General features: G+C 40.7%; 1 protein-coding gene across 1 annotated transcript in view; it reads left to right on the top strand.

Moving 5' to 3' along the window:
- Positions 1-26,304, top strand: part of HIBADH (3-hydroxyisobutyrate dehydrogenase) — a 245,004-nt gene that overhangs the window by 177,122 nt on the left and 41,578 nt on the right. Inside the window, exons 5-6 of the mRNA XM_082257736.1 lie at positions 7,198-7,331; positions 13,496-13,572. Coding sequence (XP_082113862.1) covers positions 7,198-7,331; positions 13,496-13,572 — 211 coding nt within the window. The remainder of the gene's footprint in view (positions 1-7,197; positions 7,332-13,495; positions 13,573-26,304) is intronic.

Genomic DNA, 26,304 nt, shown 5'->3' with positions numbered 1-26,304 from the left:
CCACTTCATGATTGTGTCCCACTTGTTGATTCTTCACAAAAAATTACAGTTTTATATCTTTGTTTGAAGCCTGAAATGTGGCAAAAGGTCGCAAAGTTCAAGGGGGCCGAATACTGTTGCAAGTATATATATATATATATATTTAAAGTGATGGTACAGATATCACTAGCACAAACAGAAACTGGAATGGTGTACTTTTGTAACCAGCACTTTTTTTATGAATTTTTTTGTCTAAACCAGTGGCACCCTAAAATTTACTTTGCACCTATAGATCTCAGAGGATAAGCAATGAAGGGCATCATCATAACATAGTGCTTAAACATGAATGCATGAAAATGTTAGGGGGTTTGAGGAGAATGGTGGAGGCAATTGTTGCCCGCACTGGTTAGATTAGAGAGCATGTGAGCGAGGGGCAATAGCTAAAGAAATGGGTTTTCAAAACTCTCAGATCTATGGCCTCATAGAGAGCTGTTAGTCAATAAATGTCTTCTTGAACACATTACATCTCATTGCTATTGGGCAGCTTTTAAGACTCTAGGACTCCTTGCCTGCCAAATAAAATACGATCTACTAGTGTGAATCTCTACAAAATACTAAACTTTGGACAAAAACTTCTGGAAGATTTTTATTTCGGACTTATACCAGGGAGTTTGGTGCTTGTTGTATTAAAGGTATACATTATAATACAGTTAGGAAACTCTCCTGTACTATATAATGTTCAATCATGTCAAAGGTCAAGTTTGTTACATACTCCTGATCCCTGCATTCTGAGCGTAACGCACTCCTGATCCCTGCATTCTGAGCGTAACGCACTCCTGATCCCTGCATTCTGAGCGTAACGCACTCCTCCTCCTGATCCCTGCACTCTTGTAATATTTTATTTTCATATCCACAGCGTTTTGCCATCTATATTTGGGGTTCACAATCTATCATCACCGTAGTAGATTACTAAGGCAGTGAGTCTTGAACACTGGGAAAGAAACACACATGGAACATGCCTTTCTGGCATCGCGTTCTGGTGTAAATCAGCCCCCAACAACAGGACACTATGCCCAGTGATATTTGCCTTCATGAGTGTTGTTTAAGAACATCTCCATCCCTCTTTGCCTACCCCTGCTATTCATGATATATGCTGTCCATATAACATCTGCCTGCACCAGAAAACCTGCCTGCATTTTCAGAGATTTAAAAGAAAGTTTTGCCAAAGAAATACAAGGTGTCTGACACCTGATTTGCACAGGCATATTTCAGACAGTAAAATCGAAAAACAAACACAAGGGCGCACCGGCCTAGTGCATTATCCTCCACAAAAGTTTAATTTGATAAAAGGTATAAAAATACTCACAAACGAGTTCTTGGTACAAGCATATCAAGTGGATATCGACATTGTCAAGTATATTAAGTAAGGGCTTAGACATGGTCTATAGGCTCTGAGGAAGAGGCTAAGCCTCGAAACGTGTAAGCCTTCAAGCTCCAGAGGACGATACACCCTTTGGTTCCGATGCTGATGGCAATACATCCATTTGATATGCTTGTACCAAGAACTTGTTTGTGAGTATTTATATACCTTTTATCAAATAAAACCTTTGTGGAGGATAATGCACTAGGCCGATGTGCTCTTACGTTTGTTTTTCGATTTTAGTGGTCTCAGGCTACCCTGGTCTTGTAAGGGGCTGCAAGGTCCAATGCAAGGTCCAAGAGAAGCCAAGTAGAAGGTCTTCGGTAACCACAGGGGTGTGGCTGGATGTAGTTAGAAGATTACCTCTCAGAATGCAAGAGATAGGTGCTTTGCACCAAGAAGCAGTTCAGCCTTGTAGTGTTTAATCTGAAAACAAGTCAGTAATTGTACTGTACTGATTCCCGACCAACCCACTTAATTCAAGAAGTAAAGAAACTGCAGTGATCACTATAATATATTGTTTGAATTACAAAATTACAGTTGTGTTCAAAATTATTCAACCCCCACTGAAATTGATTGTTTTGGCCAGTTTGACATTGATTTTGATCATTCAGTCATCCTGCTTACAATTAAATCAAAGAGGCACGTGTAGGTCAGACAAATATAACTTAACATTTATAATGAAATAACCACAAATGTCTTTTCTGTGCTCACATCATTATCAGTTTTATTCAACCCCCAAGTGACATTCAATCTTAGTACTTAGTACAACATCCTTTTACAGTTATAACAGCTTTTAAACGTGAAGCATAGCTTGACACAAGTGTCTTGCAGCGATCTACGGGTATCTCCGCCCATTCGTCATGGGCAAAAGCCTCCAGTTCAGTCACATTTCTTAGGCTTGTGCACTGCAACTGCTTTCTTTAAGTCCCACCAGAGGTTCTCAATCAGATTTAAGTCTGGTGACTGTGATGGCCACTCCAAAATGTTCCAGCCTTTAATCCGCAACCATGCTCTAGTGGACTTGGAGGTATGCTTGGGATCATTGTCCTGTTGAAAGGTCCAACGTTTCCCAAGCCTCAGGTTTGTGACGGACTGCATCACATTGTCATCCAATATCTCCTGGTACTGAAGAGAATTCATGGTACCTTGCACATGCTGAAGCTTCCCTGTACCTGCAGAAGCAAAACAGCCCCAAAGCATGATTGACCCCCCACCATGCTTCACAGTAGGCAAGGTGTTCTTTTCTTCATAGGCCTTGTTCTTCCTCCTCCAAACATAGCGTTGATCCATGGGCCCAAACAGTTCTAATTTTGTTTCATCAGTCCACAGAACACTATCCCAAAACGTCTGTGGTTTGTCCACATGACTTTTGGCATACTGCAGTCGACTCTTCTTATTCTTTGGAGACAGCAAGGGGGTGCACCTGGGAGTTCTGGCATGGAGGCCTTCATTACGCAGTGTGCGCCGTATTGTCTGAGCAGAAACTTCAGTACCCACATCTGACAAATCTTTTCTCAGTTCCTCAGCAGTCACACGGGGACTTTTCTCCACTCTACGCTTCAGGTAGAGCAGTTGATGTCAGCATCTTCTTTCTGCCACGACCAGGTAGCGTTTCAACAGTGCCCTTTGCCTTGATTTTGCGAATGATGCTTCCTATGGTGTCTCTTGGTATGTTTAACATCTTTGCAATCTTCTTATAGCCATTGCCCTTCCTGTGAAGAGTAATCACCTCTTCTCTTGTCTTCCTGGACCATTCTCTTGACTTCACCATGTTTGTAACCACACCAGTAAATGTCTAGAAGGAGCTGAGTATCACAGTCATTTTAAAGCTGCCTAGTTGGTGCTTATTAGGCTTTATTGCTGCTCCCTGACATCCACAGGTGTTTTCAATACCTGATTGAAAACACTTCTATGAACCTCTGTTCTTCAGAGTGGTAGTCTTTAAGGGGTTGAATAATTGTGTCAGTGAAGAATTTAAAGTGATGAAACTCCTTCGATTATGAAATGGTGACACATAAACAAAAGTGAATGAAGGTGATGATTCAAATAATAATGTTGAAATCCCTCCACCTAGTGAAATTCCTCCTTACCGGGCGGATATTAGGTAAGTGCAAAATATATAATGTTCCAAACAACCACTCCTTGTGACCACACAAAAGAAATGTGCTCTTCACCATATGTGCAGAAACCAAAATGGCCTCTTACCAGAACAATATTTAAATGGCGCTCTGTGAAATCATGGGGATTGTCAAGCTGCTTCTCTCAATACAAATAGGTGTAGCAGATTCCCAAGGTTCATCAGGGCTTATATCATCCTCTGAACTCAAAAAGACCGGAAGCTACAGGAGGTGAAGGGCCATCTCATGGGGCGTGTCATCCAGCGTCCCAGCAGCCAGTCTGATCTCCTCTTTATTCCCCTCCCCATGATTTCACAGAGCGCCATTTAAATATCGTTCTGGTAAGAGGCCATTTTGGTTTCTGCACGTATGGTGAAGAGCACATTTCTTTTGTGTGGTCACAAGGAGTGGTTGTTTGGAACATTATACATTTTGCACTTACCTAATATCCGCCCGGTAAGGAGGAATTTCACTAGGTGGAGGGATTTCAACATTATTATTTGAAGCATCATTCACTTTTGTTTATGTGTCACCATTTCATAATCTAAGGAGTTTCATCACTTTGGACTTTGGGACTTTATGATTATATTTATATTTGTTTTGGTCACATTTATTTGTTCATGTTCTATTGGATTTAGCGCACCATCCACTTTTACACATTTTTACACATTTCTTTCTGGTAGCAGCTTAATCACAGACCAGCGCACCTTTTTTTCATACACATAATGAAGAATTCACAAAGGAAACATTTACTACTGTATTACAAAACCAATTGATGCCATTTAAGTTGCATGTGGTTCTTTAAGAAGTCCTTGTAGGATTTCATTCTGAATACAATTACAAATGTACACTAAATTCCCTAAAACCCTTTACAGCAATGGGGGTTGAATAATTTTGAACACAACTGTAGCTAAAGAACTTGATTGGCTTATCTAAGAAGTGATGGACACCACAGTGGCTCCGTAATTTACTTTGTGCACTAGAATTGCTGGGATGCAGGTCCAGTTTCCACCATGTACACTATCCACAGTGTTTTTTGCCCCCCCCCCCCCCTGTGTAAGTTTCCTTCCGATTCTCTAGTTTTTGCCCACAGTTCCGAAACATACTTGGTGGCCAAAAAAAGAAGCAGACTTATTTTATTTCTTTTTTGAAGCTTTGTTACGTACTACATATTGCTAGCAAAGTGCCAGGCTGAATTTGTATAATATCACATGCACTCTTCTTCAAAGTTTCTAAAACAGTAGAACTTGTACCCTTGAAAGTACTTTGCACCCATAGACCTTAGAGCAGCCTTTCTCAACCTCTTTAACATGAAAGATCCTTTGAAATGACTTTCTGGGTTCAGGGAACCCCACTTATAATTACTATATCTACAGCTCACAGTACATTAGTGTGATAGTCATTGGGAAGAATGATTCTTACATCTGGGGTCATTGGGAAGGATCCTCCTATACAGATACAGTAGCTACAAAAATTGTTGTCAGTAGTTACACATCTGAGAGGCAGATGTTGCTCATTGCTCAAGGAACCCCTAGCAACTTCTGGAGGAACCCTAATTTAGTAAGGCCCCTTTCACACACACTGTCCGTTTGTCCGTTTTTCATCCATCCGTTGATGGATGAAAAACGGACATCAATGCATCTCTATGTAAAAACGGATGACAACGGATGAAAGACGGATAACAACTGACGAAAAATGGATAACAACTGAAGTTGTGTGAAAGGGGCCTTAGGCAGCCTTGGAGGGTAGGGGGACATGCAGGACACTTTTGTAGCGAACTGTAAAGGTAAACCTAAATGATTGGAGAGAGGGTGTTGATGGGGAATGGTACCAACAAAAGTGGGTTCACCCTTTTATTTTTAGTTGTGGAACTCAAAAACCAAAAGCGTGTTGCTGCAAATCCTTTTAAATTTGCTGGCAAAGTCACTTTAATTAACTGTCCCTGCCCTTACCACTGTCTTTTTATTTATCGTAATCCCACCCCAATGACTTCTGAATTGATTTAAGCATAATCAATAACCATAGCCTTGCTAGTGTTATGTTTTATGGTCTATTTATACTTGCGGTCTAATTGACTAAAGTTCTCAATTGTGTTCCTTGCTTTAATTGTATACTTTAGGGAGAATTTTTTCTTGAAGCAAGGAATGGTAGCAATCCCTAAATGAAATTCTCTGTAGATGAAAGTATCAATTTTCTCGTTGTTTGCACTGTAAAATGATTAATTGCTCTTTTTGGTTAAGTAATTTATTTTTTTTATCCGTTTGCAACCTAAGTGTTTGTACTACTGAGGGGGAGCAGCTGTCAAAAAATTAACCAGCTGAGAGCCGTTGTCAGCATTCATTCTGGTTTAATAAATGGCTCTCTGTAGATATTTAGCAGCCTGTAATCTAGATAAAAAGCTGTTGACCTATGATGGATAATACCAGCTTTTGTTTGTAAGTTCTGGCTTTAATTGTCATCTTAATTTGTTTCAGGTCGTATCACAGGATTTCTTGAATTCATTATTATGCACTGTGGATAAATAGAGCTAAAGGATTAGTAAAGTATCATTGCCAATAATTAATAGGCTGTTTTTCCGAGTCAAGCAATGTCAACTAAAAGAAACCACAATTTAGCTGGACAGTGATATTTAGCATATACAGCATCATCTAGTAGAATATTTAGTAGTTTTTTTTTTTTTTTTGCATTTTAAAGTAAAACAGTCATGAACCTGGTCAATTCATACTTTAAAGCATAAGGTTAAAAACATAACCTTCAGTGAATACCACGTATCAAGATGGTGAAGAGATCTAATAATATGTAATTCTTTTCTGCAATGGTTACCGTTGGCTCCAATACAAAACTTCCCTGTTGGCTCATATGTTATGGGGGCCACACTGACCAATAGTGAGCCAAGGTCAACTTTGAAAGGAAAAGATGAGATTTGCATGTAGCTTCAGTTGCCTATATTTGGGCATTTACTGATTTTGTTAATATGGTTTTCACTGACAGTAAGCACTGCTTATGCTTCTTTTTTTTATCATATGCTTCATTTTACCCCAGCGACTGTAAAAGCGGTACCCCATAAACCTTACTTTTAGGGAAACATGAAGGCTGTCATTCCTTTTTCAAGAAATGCTGATTGCCTGATTTGTATGCCAATTCCTACAGCTGAAAAAGTTTGAATTATTTTCTTAGAATAAGTGTGCTTATAAAGACTTATAACTCTGACTTTCCTGAGCCGCATAATTGTTCTAATTCTAGTGTTTAAAATGTATTAAAACTGCTGGGTTGGCATAATAGCCAGGCATCTATTATTTTTAGGAGGAGATTAGCAATGATAGCCCCTATATTTTTCTCAAAAAAATATTTACTTTCATGTTAATGGCATTTGCCCCCCCCCCCCCTTTTGAGAGCAGCTGCACTGTGTTTGCTTTGACTGCGGAGTCACTGTTATGAGGGGGAGCAGGGAGAGCAAAACTGCACAGAGAACTGCAGTGCTTATATTGTGAACCTTGAGGACAAATGGCTCTACTATGCCTACAGCTACACAGGTCAGTAATGGTCTGTCCATATCCAAGCCACAGTTCTACTTTAATGGAGATCTGTCTTTTTTGTCACTTTAGTATAAAGGAGTACTGTCTTTTTGTCACTTTAGTATAATAAATCTTTTTTATTAGGAATTCATTTCTCTTTAAGGTGTTGGAGCCGCCAGATCTGGGAACCTCACGTTCATGGTTGGTGGAGTTGAGCAAGAATTTGATGCTGCAAAAGAACTTTTGTCATGTATGGGAGCTAATGTGGTTTACTGTGGAGAAGTTGGAACAGGGCAGGTATGCTTCACACTTCTTAAGTTAATGAAAACTGTCATGGAAATTTTCAGAACAACAAAAAAGTTTTTGTAAATGCTACCATTTTCTACATGGTATTAAATTTGCTGTTCATTTTCTGCTAACCACTTTAATACTGTCATATACTCTTATGCTTTGTCATTCTGGTCCCCATCAGCTTTGCCATCTAAGCTGGCACACAACTTGTGTAAAGAGCCTGAATATACTGCATGTGCACCTGTTGCACAGTTTTACTAATCACTTTTTGCCAGGCCTTAATGCAGGGCTGAAAAAGCTTCTAGGCAATTAGGCTTTTCCCTTATAGGTGTCCTTAGGTCTGACCATTAGGGTGCCAGGCCAGCAACACAGCCGTTGTGTGATGTTGGGGAAACCAGTCAGGGACCAGCATTGCTGGAGCAGAGTGACGCCCCTAGCTGCCAGGGGAAGAACTCCTCCACTAAGGCCGGGAAGAAAGGGAAAGGAAAGACAGGTGCTGGTGGTAGGGGACTCAATTATTCGAAGGACAGATAGTGTAATCTGTGACAAAGACCGTGTGTGCCGAACAGTCTGCTGTTTGCCGGGCGCTCGGGTTCGGCACATCGCGGATCGGGTGGACAGATTATTGGGTGGGGCTGGGGAAGACCCAGCTGTCATGGTACACGTGGGTACCAATGACATAGGCAGAGGAAGACGGAGAGTCCTAAATGATTTCAGGGACTTAGGCGCTAAGTTGAGGAGAAGGACCTCCAAGGTATTTTCCGAAATACTACCTGTACCTCGAGCCACACCAGAGAGGCAGCGGGAGATTAGGGAAGTTAACGAGTGGCTGAGGAGCTGGTGTAGTAAGGAGGGTTTCGGGTTCCTGGAGAACTGGGCTGACTTCTCAGTCGGTCACCGGCTCTTTGGTAGGGACGGATTGCACCTAAATGGGGTGGGTGCAGCCGTACTGGGTGCAAGGATGGCCAAAAAGTTAGAGGGGCTTTTAAACTAGGGAATGGGGGGGAGGGTACAGATGTAGAATTAGACAGTGGAAAGCAAGTTTCAGAGGGCAGAAATGGGGGCATTAGCGGTAGGGTGTTCGGAGCTCCTATACCCAGGGTGGGTATGGGGAAAAATCAAGAGAGCAGCCTAAAAACATCAAATGAGGATAAATGTAACCGATCAAAATTAAGAGGTTTGTATACCAATGCCAGAAGCCTGGCCAACAAGATGGGAGAGCTGGAGCTGCTGATGTTTGAGGAGGACTTAGATTTTGTGGGGATAACTGAGACTTGGTTTGACATGATTGGATGGCGACCATTCAGGGGTATTCCCTTTATCGCAGAGATAGAGAAGGTAAAAAAGGGGGAGGGGTATGTCTGTATATTAAGAACAGCATACAGGTAAATATGAGGGATGATATTAATAATGGAGCTATGGATGAGGCAGAATCCCTATGGGTAGAGCTTCAAAGGGATGGCACGGCAGGGAAGGTAATATTGGGCGTATGCTATAGGCCCCCCAACCAGAGGGAGGAGGGTGAGGCGGACCTCCTTTTACAGATAGGATTGGCAGCAAGGATGGGAAATGTCTGGGCAGAAGGAACCGCGCACTTAGCCAAGGCTAGGCAGTTCCTAAATGTTTTGCAGGACAATTTTATGGGTCAGATGGTGAATGCACCGACAAGAAACAATGCGGTACTTGACCTACTGATTACCAACGATACAGACCTGATCACGGATATAGAAATACGGGACAACTTAGGAAACAGTGACCATAGGTCAATAAGTTTCAGTATTAATTACAGTAATAGGAAGCATAGGGGTAATATAAGAACACTGAATTTCAAAAGAGCCAATTTCCCTAAACTGCGCTTGCTGCTAGAAAATATCAATTGGGATAGAACCCTGGGAACAAAGAACACGGAGGAAAAATGGGAGCGCTTCAAGAGCATACTAAACAGGGGGATTGGCCAGTGCATTCCAAAGGGAAATAAATTTAAAAGAGCAAAAATAAACCCTGGATGGCTAAACTCCAACATAAAAATGTATATTAGTGCTAAAGAAAAGGCCTTCAAAAAATACAAGACTGAGGGGTCATTGGCAGCATTTAAGCATTACAAAGAATGTAATAAGAAATGTAAAGATGAAATCAGGGCGGCTAAAATAGAACACGAGAGACATATAGCGGAGGAGAGTAAAAAGAACCCCAAGAAGTTCTTTAAGTATATAAACAGTAAGAATGCGAGGCCAGAACACATTGGCCCCATAAAAGATGATAAAGGAAATATGGCCACTGACGACAAAGAAAAGGGCGGAAGTGTTAAATAATTTCTTCTCTTCAGTCTTCACAAAAGAATCGGGGGGCTACACGAACCCAGCTTGTAAGGCCGAACTAAATAATACACCTCAGGAAGTGCCGCCATGGCTAACAGAGGATAGACTCAGAGCTAAACTAGAGAAACTTAACATAAATAAATCCCCGGGACCGGATGGCTTGCACCCGAGGGTTCTTAATGAGCTCAGCCAGGTGATTGCCAGACCATTATTCTTGATCTTTAAGGATAGTTTACAGACGGGTATGGTGCCAGCTGATTGGAAAAAAGCCAACGTGGTACCAATATTTAAGAAGGGGCCGAGATATATCCCGGGTAACTATAGGCCGGTCAGCCTAACATCTGTAGTCTGCAAAATTTTGGAGGGGATGTTAAGGGACCACATACAAGACTTTAGTAATGAAAATGGTATTATAAGTAGTAATCAGCATGGATTTATGAAAAATCGTTCCTGCCAAACCAATCTATTAACCTTCTACGATGAAGTGAGCAGCCACCTAGATAAAGGGAAGCCTGTGGATGTGGTATATCTGGACTTTGCAAAGGCCTTTGACACCGTTCCCCACAAACGATTACTGTTCAAACTAAGGAAGGTAGGTATGGATCATAAGGTGAGTACCTGGATAGAGAACTGGCTCCAGGGGAGAGTACAGAGGGTGGTGATTAATGGGGAGTACTCGGATTGGGCGGGTGTGGAAAGTGGGGTCCCCCAGGGTTCTGTCCTGGGACCAATCCTGTTTAATTTGTTCATAAATGATCTAGAGGAGGGGATATCTAGTACAATCTCAGTATTTGCAGATGATACTAAACTAGGCATGCCAATATCTTCTATGCAGGATGTGGAAACCTTGCAAGCAGACCTGAACAAAATAACGGGGTGGGCAACTACATGGCAGATGAGGTTTAATGTTGATAAATGTAAAGTAATGCACTTGGGGCCAGAAACCAGAAAGCAAGCTACTCACTAGGGGGGGAACCTCTGGTTGAGTCTAGGATGGAAAGAGACCTGGGGGTACTGGTAGTCAACAAGCTTGGCAGTGGCATGCAATGCCAAGCCGCCGCAAGCAAAGCCAACAGAATACTGGGATGTATAAAAAAGGGGATTCACTCCAGAAATAAAGAGATTATTCTCCCACTCTACAAGACTCTGGTCCGGCCACATCTGGAGTATGCTGTCCAGTTCTGGGCACCGGTCCTCAGGAAGGATGTGCTGGAATTGGAGAAAGTCCAGAGAAGGGCAACAAAAATAATTGGGGGAATGGAGGACATCAGCTATGAGGAAAGACTACAAGCACTGAACCTTTTCTCTCTGGAGAAAAGACGATTGAGGGGGGATATGATATCAATGTACAAATACTGTACTGGTGACCCGAGCATAAGGAACAAACTATTCAGAGAAAGGAGATACTTAAGACACGTGGCCACTTACTAAAACTTGAGGCGGTTCAACCTTAAAGTGCGTAAGGGGTTCTTCACTGTAAGAACGGTAAGGATGTGGAATTCTCTTCCACAAGCAGTCGTATCAGCAGGGAGCATTGATAGTTTCAAAAAACTATTAGATGGACACCTTAAAGACCACAACATACAGGGGTATACAATGTACGGTTAAAAGCAAACACACACACACGCATCATAGGTTGAACTGGATGGACTGATGTCTTTTTTCAACCTCACTTACTATGTAACTATGTAACAGCCAGAATAGTATTTGTATTCATGATTATCACCATGATTTTACAGCACCTAGGCATACCTGTAATATAGTCATAGATCCTCCTCACTTCTCCTACATTCTGTGTCATCTGATACTATGTTGACCATTCATTAGATGACCCCCATGTAGGCAAACCAGTAGACTTGCGAAAGAATTTTGTTGTTAATGATATGATTATTGGTATGCCTAAATAGCATAGCAGGAATTCTCACTCTATATACCACTAACAGGTGTGTCACTAGCCAGGGATCCTGTTGCTCAGGCCTAGGGGTACTTACGGGATGGGCAATCCTGCTGGACTTAAGTCTTTTTCTAGCGCTGGAAAACAGGTATGCTTAAATGCTGTAAAGCAGGGGTGTCCAAACGTTTGACCTTCCTGGGCCACATTGGAAGAAGAGGAATTGTCTTGGACCACACATAAAATACACTAACAAAAAGGATAGCTGATTAGCAGAAAAAGTTGGGCAAATCACAAGTGAATGATCACTGAATTAGTACCTATCTGAATAATAAAACTTAATATCAACATAAAACTAGTGTGATGTTTTGACACTGTTTTTGATAAAATTAAACATCAATATCTTGTTTGATGGATGTAGAACCAATTCCTTTTTCATTCTCAAGGTGCTCATCCGATATTTTGGTTCCAATTTTGCCCTCTGTGTGCTTCATCTTGAAATTGGTTGCTTACAAATATAGGTGCTACCAAAAACTGATGACATGAAAAAGACAGGATTCTGGAGGGTGGGTTTTTTTTCTTTGGGAAGATAAAACTTCTAAAAGTCCAGTAAACACACTGTCAAAATTTCCTTTGGTCACATGTGTTCACGAAGTGTTGACGCCTACAAAAAATTCCAGAAAATCTGCATTTTTTAAGTAAAATTACCATTTGTGTTGGGCTGCATTCATAGCTGTCTTGGGCCAGGGGTTGGACACCCCTGCTATAAAGCGTATAAGTAACCAATAAACACCATACCCTCAGTGATACCTGTAACTTCTGATGGCTTGTAAAGAGAACTGTATATATGGCTGCGGTGGGAAAGTGAAAACTACAAATGTCAGATCTAACATGCATTGTTGCTGGCTCATAGCATTTGTTAGGATTTGTTTAGAATTGCGTATGAGTATTAATTACTATTTTACACAAGACCTAATAAAGCAAACCTTCCCCCCCACACTAAAAAATTCCTGGTGCATACAGCTCTGCATGCTGATCTCAAAACCTATTTTGTTCCTAATCGAAAGATTTATTCTGTTACTTACTGTTACTTTAATCCCACTTCTGATATATTGAGGCACTGATAATGTAGCCAATATCTGTTACCCCTGTGGATACTACGTCAGTAATGTCTTCAACGGAGATCTTGCCTGTAAACTGATGACATGTAATGTCACAATAAGTAACAGTGTATGATCTCGTAGAGTACATGCACAAATTTTGGCTCTTACATCATTGTTGGGTCAGCAGCAAAAATATGAGGAATCCGGCAACCAATGACACCTACTAGTCAAAATGGCGGCATGAGATTTTAGTATTGATGTGTGACAATGTAGAAAGAAGGAAGTCAAATTTTTCGTTATGTGTTTATTTTGCTATTAGTAGTAATACTGGCACTTTTATATACAGTAGTGGGAAAGATTGGGCAGTCCACCTTAAAGTGATCATTGATTGCACTCTATCTAGAATAACCATAAAGCTTTTTTAATGGAGTTTATTTTCAACGCTGTATACCAGTTCTGTAATGGTAAAACTGTTAAGTGAAAGTATTTTAAATCTTGGAATTTTTTTTTTTTTTTGGGGTCAACTACAAATCTCTTCCTCCTGTCTCAATCAATGCCCCATCCTCTGTGGACACCTCAAAAGCAGCTCTAGCTGGTAGTCAATCAACTTGTATTCATGCTGTCAGCATGTAAATGTTGACATTATCCAGCCCAGACCATTGTCTTGTTTTTAGACTAGACATCTGTGACTTTGGCTGATCAACGAGAAATAAAAAAACGTACTTTGGTTAATGCACTATAATTGCCGAGAAAGTGAGTGCACAAATATCCAGATAGGTTTGCTTGTATTTTAATAAGGCAAATAAATAACCCCTCAGCTTGTTTTCAGTTTCTCATAAGTTATTTGGTTGTTTGCAGGCAGCAAAAATTTGCAATAACATGCTGTTGGCTATTGGCATGATTGGCACAGCAGAGACCATGAACCTTGGAATAAGGTATGTTCTGTATGATTTGAGTTTTTTTTAGGTATCTACAATGAATAAAATGTATATAACTTTACAAGGGCACTGTGTTTTGGGTACAGAGATTGCAATTTCAAATACATTTGTCTGATGCTTTTATACCCCTTTTTGATGTTTTAGTCTTTAGATTCCTTAGGTTTAGTTTAAAAAAAAAAAAAGTTGGTCTTCCAACTTTCTAAACAAAGGGCCAGTTACCTATCTCTCAGACCTTAGGAAGTCCAGACTTTTGGCCCATACACACGGATCAGAAAATCGTACGAAAAAAAACGCTTTTGCAGCGATGATACGAAAATCTGATCATTAGTACACATCGATCGAGACCCGATCACGACAATTCATGCAAAACTATCCAATAGGACAAGCACGAAAACTTCTTGTACCAGGAGGGCGCTTTCACACTGATGCAGTGCAATTTTTTCCACACCATGGGTGCAGTGCAGTGTACCCTTGGTTTTTGTGTGGGTTAACTGCACATTACCATAAACTTCTATCATCTCCCGTGGTTCTGGTGCACTTTCTGAAACCAAAAACTGAAAGCATTGTTTTTGCTGCGCTTTCAGAAAGTGCATCAGTCATTAGACATAATTGAAGTCTATGGCAAAGTGTATCTGACCCACACAAAAACCAAGGGTACACTGCAATGCACCCATGGTAAACAATGGGAACCACACTGCATTAGTCTGATAGCCAAGCTGACCATTTATTACTACTGACCTTCAAACTCTGTTACTACTGACCTTCAAACTCTGTTACTACTGACCTTCAAACTCTGTTACTACTGACCTTCAAACTCTGTTACTACTGACCTTCAAACTCTGTTACTACTGACCTTCAAACTCTGTTACTACCGACCTTCAAACTCTGTTACTACCGACCTTCAAACTCTGTTACTACTGACCTTCAAACTCTGTTACTACTGACCTTGGAACTCTGCCTCACTTAGTACTGACCCCTGACCTCTGCCTCACTTAGTACTGACCTCTGCCTCACTTAGTACTGACCCCTGACCTCTGCCTCACTTAGTACTGACCCCTGACCTCTGCCTCACTGAATACTGACATCTGAGTCACTTCTGAGCTCTGCGTCACTTGCTACAGGTTTTAGAGATCAGAAGTAAGACAGAGTTCAAGGGTCAGTAGTAGGTGAGGCAGAGTTCAAGGGTCAGTAGTAGGTGAGGCGGAGTTCAAGGGTCAGTAGTAGGTGAGGTGGAGTTCAAGGGTCAGTAGTAGGTGAGGTGGAGTTCAAGGGTCAGTAGTAGGTGAGGTGGAGTTCAAGGGTCAGTAGTAGGTGAGGCGGAGTTCAAGGGTCAGTAGTAGGTGAGGCAGAGTTCAGGGGTCAGTAGTGACAGAGTACAGAAATAACTGACTGTCCCACCTCTGTATTGCTTATACCAGTTCTCCTTCTCCCTGGAATCTTCACAGTACTCAGGGTACTGCAGCTGCAGGTCTTCACCCCTTCTATTCCCAGGTCAAGTAGGGAAAGATAAATTACAGCAAATGATAGTCCTGCCTACTGGACCAGTAAATGGGAAAGGGGGTAAAGAGCCGGAGTTGCAGTACCCTCAGTACTGTGAAGAGTCCCAAAGGGAGTAGAAAAGTAGTAAGCCAAGCTTCTTTCTCTGTGTTCTCTGCAGCTGCACTCCTCTTAGGCATCTACAGAGAAAGCACTGTTTGTTTATGCTGAGGAGGGGGCTGGTACTAAAGGACAGCATGGGGAGTAGGCGTTGGGTGCTATGATTGACTGTGATTGGCTTATCGCCCCACCCTACACTGCCCTTTAGCACCCGCCCCCTCAATCAAGCCAATCACCGTCGATAGCGTTGCCTCTCTACTCCGTGTGCCGGGATGTCCCGCCCAATCCAGGGATATTGGGAGGTATGCGCCCCAGGTGATTAGAGTGTACCCAGGCACACTCTGCACACCCCGTGTACACACCTATGGTCTTTGTATGTAGATATGATCGCTTTGATGCAATTGTCCAGCTTGAACATGTATAGAATATATGCAAACAAAGAATTCCTGTGTTTTTTTTTTTTTTTTAAATCTGTAAAAATGTATAGCCGTGTGCATAGAGTTCATTCAGAATCTTTTTCGTGAAAAAATGCTGGATTGGGGAGCAGTGAGCGTAAAAAAAAAATTGTATCTGGGGAGGTGAGAAATAATTCCTCATGTTGGTATCAGTAGAAGGAATAGTGCTACATTGTTGATATCAGTGGGAGGAGTAGTACCCCATCATTGGTGTCCGTGGAAGCAATAGTGCCTCATTGTTGGTATCTGTTGTACTCCTCCTATGTTACAGTTTATTACATTCATTTTGTCGACCTCCTGCAGCCACTTGGTCTACATGCACCCCAATGATGGTCGCATTGCATTTTTCTGGACCTGTGCTAAGTGCATCAGCGCAGTCACCTGTGGTTTTCAATGGGAGAGCATGTGACAGTGACAACACAGGAGCACAACTGGAAGACAGGGACAGAGCATTGTCATCCTACTGGAAATATTAACAAAAACCTTGATGGCAAATCAGCTAAAGATTTAAAGTACCGAAAATAACATTTAGAATTACAAGAGCGTGGTTAGGGTACTGTTGCTTGACTCAACCCCCTCAAGTCTTGGTAAGGGGACAGCCCATTGGTGCAGTTACACTTTGAAGTTTATAGGAGATTTTAGTAATTGGGTTTACATATACTTTAAAGCCGAACCTCACCCAAAAGGAGAAGTTCTGCTTTTCCGCCTCCTCCCCCTTCTCTTTCGCTTTTCGATACATTTATTTTGTTCTGGGGAACGGGTACCTATTTTTGACAGGTTCCCACTTCTGCTTGGATCTCCTGGGCGCAGCCTTCTGGGACATGTCACAGGTTCCAGAAGGCTGTGGGACAATTCACACAGCGCAGCGCATCAAGTGCATAAGTAGTGGGAAGACGACTATGAAGCCACATAGTCACAGCTGGCTTCCCTTCGTAAACATGCTAGGGACCTGAACAATGGCCCGGGTGAGGACAGGTAAGTGTCCGTTTTAACCCTCCTCTTGTGTTAGGGTCAAAACTGACCCGTTTTCAGGTTTTGAATGTCTATAAGTATCACATAAATGTGTTTATTGCATCAAGATTTTTTTTACTTTGTCAGGAACCTCTATTTAAACAATGTAATAGAAAAATAATCCTTTTCACTAAATTATAAAATTCTGTGGTGAAAATTAAGACGTTCATGGTGTTAGGGTCAATTCTGACCCAGTTATAATATAGGATTTTAGGACACTAATAAGTGCCAAAACTGAAATCATAAACACTCTCTCTGCTTAGTAACAGTGACAGCCAATCCCCTCTCAACCCTGTGAGCTGTAGTTAGGGAGGGGCCTACCTCTTTTCCTGCTTGTCTGCTTCTCTAAATAAAGTGAAGAAACATAGGACAAATTAATTTCAGAGTTGCTGACTTTATTTTACCATTTTTTCAATTTGACAATGAGAGGTATGCTATCAAAAGAAAGGTCTAGGGGTCACATCAAAAATATTAAAACCAATCTTTTCAAGGATAAAGAAGCCTAACAAGGTAACCAAGAGGTAAGAAACAAATTTGATGATAAATAATTATTCAGAGGGTATTTTATGGCTGATTCAAAACTGACTCTAACATCATGGATAGTAACGGAATTCTAACATAAGAGGAGGGTTAATAAAGTCAGCAGCTGCAGTATTTGTAGCTACTAACTCTTATTTTTTTATCATACAGCCTGAAGATCCTCTTTAACTTTCTAGAATCCACGAAGAACTAGAATTAGATTTTTTGGTTACGTTTCCCTTTTTAATTAGGTTCTTTTAAAATGTACATATCATGGAGGTTTAGGTTTTATAATATTAAATATGTTTTATTGCTACCTTTTTATCCTTATCCTTTACCCTTGCTGTCTATTTTTTCAATAGAAGTAGATGAAGGGAAATCTGCCTGGTGGGCAGACCTCAAGAAAAGAAAAAAAACCTTTACACTATGTTTAAACTAAAAACAAGTTTTAGCTGGAGAGGCTTAAAATGCAAGCCTGGCTTCAGTTTTGGAATATATTTTAAAACCGCGCTACCAGGTGTATAGGAATAAATATAAAGTGCACTAAAATTGTAAACTCTAAAAATAAGTGCATCAGTGCTGAAAAGATATATAATCATATAACCACATGAATTATTAAAATACAGAAATATATACCATGTGATTTGGTTAAAGTGCAGAAAATTATATATTAAATATAAGGTGCCAAATGTGCAAAAAATATATAAATATAGTGCAGTCCAAAGGTAGTAAATAGTCCACTTGGATATAAAGTGCTGAATATCGTGCTCCACACAAAAGTAATCAGTGCTTCCAAAGAACCCTTTTGGGGATCCACTCACCAGACTTAGGAGAATTATGAGCCTTATATATATCCAGCTACACCTCCAAATCAGCCTCCAGCCTCAGATGCAGGATACTAAACAGCCTTGGTGTCCCCCAGGATATCAATAGGAATGAACCTCCAATGTACCTTCGATCACCTCTAAAATTCCTCCATACTTAGAATATCCCATCTGCTGCTGCTGCTGCAGACACACAGTTCAGTTTCGAGTTGGCCTGCATTTATTCTTCAGACATGTTTGGAGCATAGCATTGTCCTGTGTAAGTACTACACTTTGTGTGGTTTTATATAAAGCTGGATGGTGGGCAGTACACTTATTTGACTGGTGCTTGTTGCAATATTCACAGCTTTATGATTGATTTTATTTTTCCTGTACAGATACCAGAAACCTCTGTGTAAAGGAAAGCTAACTTCATAATTTGCACCACAGGGGAAGGCTTAATATTTTGTTTGTACATGTATGGTTTGCAAGTTAAAATTAAAAAGCCTACACATTAAAGACGCATTCCAGGTGTGACATTTTTTACATAGCTACATTGGTCCGGTGTGGACCAATGTAACTATGCATATACCATACCTGTGGGATCTGAAAACTGGAAATCAGTTTAGTAGACGCTGCTACTCCAGTGATCTCCCTAGCCTCCAGGTCCCATGCCAATCTCCCTAGACAAGAGAGGCTAGGACAGTGATGGCGAACCTTGGCGCCCCAGATATTTTGGAACTACACTTCCCATGATGCTCATGCACTCTGCAGTGTAATTGAGCATCATGGGAAAAGTAGTTCCAAAACATCTGGGATGCCAAGGTTTGCCATCACTGGGCTAGGAGGATGGCACTGTGCACATCTGAGAGCTTTTTGCACAGATGTGGCCAAAGTGAAAAGGGGTTCACCCAGAGATGACCCAGATAAAACCTCAGCTTTGAGCAGGCCACTGCTGTTCTACCAAGGTGGGTAAAACCACTCAGGTGGAGGGGGTTTAGTGTCAGTAAGCTTAGCCTAGGGAGAAGGGGATTGATGTACGTTTTATAAATGTACATTTATACTTTAAGGAATCAGTAGTTTTATGGCTACAGATTCTTAAAGTATAACGAAGGGCAAAACTTTTTTTTTTTTACGTTTTTGAATAGAGTACAGAGGGATTAGAATGCTTGTCAGTTTTTTAAGCTGTATTGTGCCCCTGTTAAGGAGATTAATTCTCTCTATTTGTCCAATTTACTATTATTGAAAGTAAAAGAAAATCCTAAATGTTGGTTGTCCCCAGAAAAATAATAGAGGGGAAATATTTCAATCAGAAAATTAGTTCTGGTGACCTGGGGTTCCCCAAGGAATTCCCTTAATTTTCAGGAATTTCCTTTTAACTTCTGATTTGGCTATAGGACAGGAAGTGAATGGAAATCTCTGCTATGGGACACAGATGGTGAAAGAAAATCTGACAGGGGGTTATAACCCCCTCTTTCTATATTCAAAGTGGAAAAAAGTGTTATGTATTGTTCTACTTTAGGACTACATAGTTGAAAGGTCTCAAACATGCTTTCGCTCTCCTGATAAACTTGCAAAGAAACTTTTTTTTTTTTTTTTCCCTTCCATAGGCAAAGTCTGTAGCATTTTACTAGTAAGTTCACAATTATAATAGTGTGCCATATAATACTAGTAAGAGGCCACACTTCAAAAGATGGCATTATGCTGTCATGTTATCAGACAGAAAATATTTCTAGAGGGGTAAAAGGCTATTAACAAAGGAAGGGCCTCTGTTTAGTAGGCTGCCAATGCAGTGTTTTTAACATCAGTTTGGCACACTTCGGAGGTCCTTTTAGATTAATTGAAGCGAACTAGACCCTTGGGTATGCCTGTTGGGTCCTCCTGAGTCTTTAGAATTAAACATTTATCTGCACACCTTTTTGCATGAAGTATTGTTTATTGCTGATACGTAGCTAGAAGCTATAGCTAAAGTTGGGATCCAAGCTGGGGTACCCCTTAAAACAATAGATTGCGTAGATTGGCAATATGCTTCTGTATAAGAAACTGATCTATGAACACAGAGGCTGCACAATTAAAAGAAATCTACAAATTTGGTGTTTGTAGCAAAATCTTCTACTTGTCTATTAGATGCAGCTCCTCTAGAACAGTGGATCTAAAGGGTTTAGGTTCGATGTACTCAGGATGCAGTGCCATATTCTTTGTGATCATTATATCGAAGGGTACTACAAAGTTCCAAATATCTCTATATTTGAGACTGCACATATAGTATTAATTATATAGGCTTTGCTATATTATGTTGCTTTTATTTTTAATTGGGTCTCTCATTTAATTTAATTTTGACAATTTGGCAAATGTCTATGTGATACATTTCTTTAGTGTATGCTACAGTTGAGAGACCTTGGGGTTTATTTACTAAAGGCAAATCCACTCTGCACTACAAGTTCACTTGGAAGTGCAGTTGCTGTAGATCTGAGGGGGGCATGCAAGGAAAAAAAAAAAACAGCATTTTTGCCTGCACATGATTGGATAATAGAAATCCCCTCATTTCAGATCTTCCCCTCAGATCTACATGACTGCTCTTCCAAGTGAACTTGCAGTGCACTTGGAAGTGCACAGTGGATTTGCCTTTAGTAAATCAAACCCCCTTGTCTTTTGAATAAAATAAAAAAAAACGTTTTCTTTTTATTCAAAAGGGAAATTGGAGCTGCATTTGACCTGCAGTTTACTACCTACCTGCTTTAGGCTGCTGTTGCATTCCTGTGGACCTGTTTAGAAAAAAAAAAAGCCTTTCTGAGAACAAAGGGTGGACGTCGGTGCACATTAGCAGTGCAGACAATGTACTTGGGCAGGATGTTGCCAGGGAGGCACAATGTTGGCATTATAGTATTCGAAACCTGTCTGCTACCACAGACCACTTTTCTCTCTTCTTTTAACATTAATACAATATAATCTGCACTATATTCCGCAAAGGCAGATTCAGCTTCAGGTTGATCTGATTTTCTTTGGTCTCCTGCCCGAGCACAGTGTAGACCTGTTTTCATTACCTCACTGAAGTGCCTATATTCTCTTTCCTTATATCTTATTGGCCTACCCTAACTGTCAGTCAGTTCATTGAAGGGATAAATACACTGCTTGGCTGCATGATATCAGGAATAAAGTGAGTTTAAAGGGCTTTTTATAGATTATTGAATAAAAATGCAGACCCCTTTAGGCATGGGCTGGCTAGGCCTGTCTGTAATTGTGTCCCTACCCTGTATGGCTCAGATTGACCACTGAAATTCTATAATATTGGTTTGCTGTGTCTCCTTTGGTGTCATTATACTACTTTTTAAATGGCTTGTTTTTATACTTTAAACTAGTTAGAAGAGAAGTACCCACTTTAATGAGACAAAAATATTAATTAACAAGTTTCCATCTGTCAGCTAGCTTTATAAAATCAAACACAGTAGTAGCAGAGTGCTTACTATTATTAATTTGTGTGTTTTTGGGTGGGTTTACATCACTGAATCCTATAAGCACTTGGCTTTTTTATACAGTGGCCTTTTCACTTTGTTTTCAATCTTTTTATTAAAAATTTTGACAAAAGATATAAGATACACATATTACCAATAGTAATCTAAAAGCAGAAAAATTGACAATTAAATAGAAGCTTTGTTAGACAAAGCATATGCATAAGGAGAACATAAGAGATTAAACAAACCTAAACCATAGTGGAGAGTATCCAGATACAGTAAACCCCTGCTCCATCGCGGTTCAGTTTTTGCGGTCCCGGTATATTGCGGTTTGTTTGTAATGTTATTTTACTATATAAATCATTAAAAATGAAATATTTTTGTGTTTTCCATAGCTTTTGCTATGTCTCTCAGTATCTTTTATGTGTTAAATGAGTTTCTATTGTTTTAAAAGTGTGTTTAAAGACCTTAAAATGCTTTTACATGTACAGTGACAGTAAAAAAACATGCCTACAATGCATTTTAATAGGGTTTTTCTATTTTGCGGATTTTCACTTTTCGCGGCTGGGTCTGGAACGTAACCCCCGCAATGGAGGGGGTTTTACTGTACTGTAAATTCTAAAAGTGAGAGGAGTGTACCAAAAGTATGATTAGACATAAGGATTTATATTTTCAATACCTTTTTAGTCTCATTCATGTAGCAAGGGTACATTTCCATATTTGATGTAGCACATCGCGGTCCGCTCCCGGACTGAAGGTAAACAGGAGAGTTTGTGTTTTGACCTCCAGGACCTGGCAATAATCCTTTTAGCAGACACATATATAATATATATAAGTGATGAGTTTCTCTGATATCTCGGGGCATGCAGTTGCCGTCTAGCCATATCGGCTGCAAGGCGTTTGTAAAGAATGGGATAATTTCTGGAGTTAGAGGGTGCGCAAGGAGGGTGTAATATTTATCCCTAGGTATGGGATAGCCTCAGGTTACCAGTGGATTCTGTAGGACTTCTTGAAGGTCACCACTGTATTTTCTGAGATTTATCATAGTTTATTTTGAGACCAGAGAAAGGTTGAAGTGTGGCATATACAGTAGGTTCAATAGGAAGGTAATAGGGGATGAAATGAACAACATAAGGTCATCTGCAAAAAGGGCGCAAGTGCATTCCCTATCTCCGCAGTCGATCCCCTTTAACATCTATGCAATTTCAAATTTTGATAGCAAGCGGTTCCAGAGCCAGGATGAACAAGACCTTTTCTTTCACTTTCAATAAATTTTTGACATAAATTAAAATATCAATGGTTGCCCTTGGCATCAAACGCTAGTATTGCCCCTTGTAGCAGAAAGAAATTGTTTGCATTTTGTATAATGCTTACATTCTGACATCAACTCTGAAATAATATACCAATTCTCAATTTAAATTTCAATTACAAGACTTATTTTTGGTTTAACTTTTTTGGATGGATGACCTTGCAGGCTTACCAAGCACACTTGGATATGGTCCAGAATGTATAGTTGACTTGATGAGGGTGAGCTGCCCATGCCCTGAAGCAGCGAAGCAACCTCAAATTATAAACTTTCCGTAACCATGCTTTACTTGGATCTGTTGCAGATCAGATTGCCTACCTGAAATCTTGGGTGAACTATTTTTGCAGATTTGCGAGCAGCTTTAAAGTATAACTGAAAGCAAAACTTAAAATACCTGTTTGGGATTTATTGCGGTCTGTGTCCCTCATTGGGTAGATTCACCATCCTATTTGTCATGTGGACCGTTCTCATTGAGAGGTAATAAAATCCCAAATTATTCTAGGACAGGAATAGAGGGGAAATATTCCAATGGGGACACTAGTTTAGGTGACCCGGGTGAATACCAGGGATTTCCTTTCACTTTCTGTTGTGGAACAGGAAGTGATGGGAAATCTCTTCAGTAGGGCACAGATGGGGGAAAAAAACTGATAGGGGTTATAACCCTCCCTTACGCTATCCAAAATGAAAAAATGTTTTGCCTTTAACTCTTTACCATTTCTGTTTCATACGTACAAGATTGTTATAATTCGGTAACTGGGTCCTGTCATTGGTTAGCCTTTAAATGGGTATCAGCGAAATCTATATAGCTTGTGCTGATATACTAACTATATATTGAAATATTATCATGAGTTTGTTTATTTTATCGCTCATGTTTCTGTTTATGTTCGACATGGAGAGCGATAATGTAATACATGGAGTATCTCTTAATTAACATATTGAAAATTGAGTTTTATTGAAGCACATAGTTGTTAAACTATCTTGACCTATGCTGTTGTCACAAAGTAATTGAGATAAAATAGGAATTTGTTTTGCATCAGCGATAATTGATTTATCAATATCCCTAGCCATAAACATTGTAAAATGGAATAGGGCTAACTTGTTACGAAAAGATCTTGAAACAAATGTGTTTCTGAATGCAGCCATTGTTTACCCTACCGTTGCCCATTGCTGGGATTGGCAATCTCTGAAAAAAATTATGAAGTGTGGGTACAATATAGTTAAAAGTATTAAGGTGGCTGTTTTTAGTTTAATTCTGAATCCTAAATTACACGTTGGTGTATTATAAGAGGATACAGTTTTATGCATAATAGCCTATTTTTCAGAACTAATAGCAAACATGGGTTTGTGTGGCAAAGGGGTTGCAACCCACTTACCTCTGTTTTATTAGTATTGGATATAAAAATGTAAAGGGGAAAGAAAAAAAAATCTCAGCATTTGATAATCTGCTTTATTAAAAGAAAGTTAGCTGGAGCTGCTTTCTGTATTTGGATGCTTTGTTTGGCTTAAACAGTTTTAGGTTAGTAGTTTTTTCCCCATGCAGAAGTTTTACTTTGACTATTCTGCCTGTTGTGTTGCGTTCCTAAGAAGTCTTTCCACATTTGATCCAAACAACTGCTGAAAAATGATCGGTTATCATACAAAAAAATGTATCTTCTATACAATGTGATAATAGGGACTATGAAAACTGTAATCTGCTGTTGGATACAAAGAGCAGTCACCCAAAAGTACAGAAACTTTCAGTATCCATTTGTTTGCCCATATTTTGGGAATGTTCTGATGTGACAAAGCTTAGACCCTTTCAGGTAATATCGGAGCTTGCCACTAAGCTCCATCTCCATAAATTCCTTATTGACCAGTCGCTATGTTGGGGAGAACACACAATTGTTATGTGGCTCATGTATTATCTAGTAAGCAAGCAGTGTCACCTTCCCTACTGTGCCTCAGTATGTATTACCTTCGTTGCTAGGCCTTCACTTCGACGGGTCCTGATAAAGCTAAGAAGTCAGCTTAAAATAAAAAAGTGGATAAAGAAATAGAAAGCAGATATTTGTTTTCCCTTTTTAAAGTGGTTGTAAGTCCTTTCATATACCCAGTGAACTGACTGGCCTCAGGTGATGCACAGAGATGAAACAAATACTCCTACACAAGTTATACCTGTTTTTCTGCAATTTTCTCCACTCTATATCTATTGAAAGTGCTGAATTTATAAATCTTGTGAGCTGTCAGAAAAAAGGGTGGGGAGAGCTGAAGTTGCACTCTGCAGAGCTCTGTGAGGAGACCTCTGAGAGCTGATTGGAGGGAGGGAACACACACCCCCTTATACAGGAACAGCGCTTTAAGCTGTCTATATGCTGGCAGTCCCTCCCCTGTCACCATTTTTCTCTTGGTGTCAGGAAAACTTGTCTGAAGTGAGTCATGATAGGAGAGGAACTAGTCAGCAAACAGAAATGACAATTAGGGGTTTATTTACTAAATGCAAATCCACTCTGCACTACAAGTGCACTTGGAAGTGCAGTCACTGTAGATCCGAGGAGGACATGCAAGGACAACAATAAACAGCATTTCTCTTACGTCCTCCGACAGTCGCCGCCTCTTCATATTCGTCACATATGGGGTATTAGACTTTGCTCCGAAGGAGTAGCTAGGCAACAGAATATGTTAACAATAAAGCTTTAACATATCCCACCCTCAAGGGGTGGTCCCCTCAGTCAATACCCTCCTACTTCCTGCAACCATATCTCAGTTTTAATGTCTAGCTTGTCAGGAGTGGCTGGCTCTCTCTGTGCTGGGACTTTTTGTCCCAGACTCTTTCTTCTTTTTAATATTTTATTTGAGTTTTTTCTCTACCTTTACTTAGCTGTTGTTTTTGTCAGCATTAGTTAGTTCTTCGGACGAAGAGGATCATGCGGACTGGGTCTCGGGCTGATCCCCCTGATCGCAGGTCGTGGGTCAGTGGCTTCCCAGTCTGCCATCGAGCGTTCAGCCAGGTAACGCTCCTGGCACGGTGAACGACCCATCCCTGTTCGGTGCAGGGATGTTTGGTGAGGTGGCTACCTCACCGGACGCTGTGCGGTTTCTTAACCGCCATTGTGTGCGTCTTGAATTGCGACTCTCCCTGCCTCATGTGCAGCGGCTTGTTCGCCTGTGCGGGTTCCCCACGCCATATGAGGTAAGTGTGTCTATGTGGGGACCTGTCTGTCTGGGGGGGGTCTCAGTCTGGGACTGTGTAACCTGCCTTTAAATCACACTGCTTGTCTCCCTATCTCTCGGCTGCATGCTGTGGGCTGCAAGGGGGGGGGGGGAGCTGTATGACACTGTGTGTGTCAGGCTGGGCAGTGTGGGAAGCTGTGTGCTGTGGGGCATGTTTTTAATGGCATGTTGGGGCATATACAGCGATCGCTGCGGCGATCTAACATGTATCCATATAATGGGATGAAATTGTGTGTGTTTTTATGCACTGTGGAGCGGCGGTTTCGGCGCCAAACGACGCCATTTTACCGGCGCCCGCTCCGGCCGCATGGTTTACATGCACGGCGGCCATTTTCTTGTAGCCTCCATAGGCTTACATAGAGCGCCCTGGCAGCATC

The sequence above is a fragment of the Pelophylax lessonae genome (assembly GCF_965119305.1).
Source record: "Pelophylax lessonae genome assembly, chromosome: 5".
NCBI classification, from domain to species: Eukaryota; Metazoa; Chordata; class Amphibia; order Anura; family Ranidae; genus Pelophylax; species Pelophylax lessonae.
This window is presented reverse-complemented; position numbering and strand designations above follow the sequence as displayed.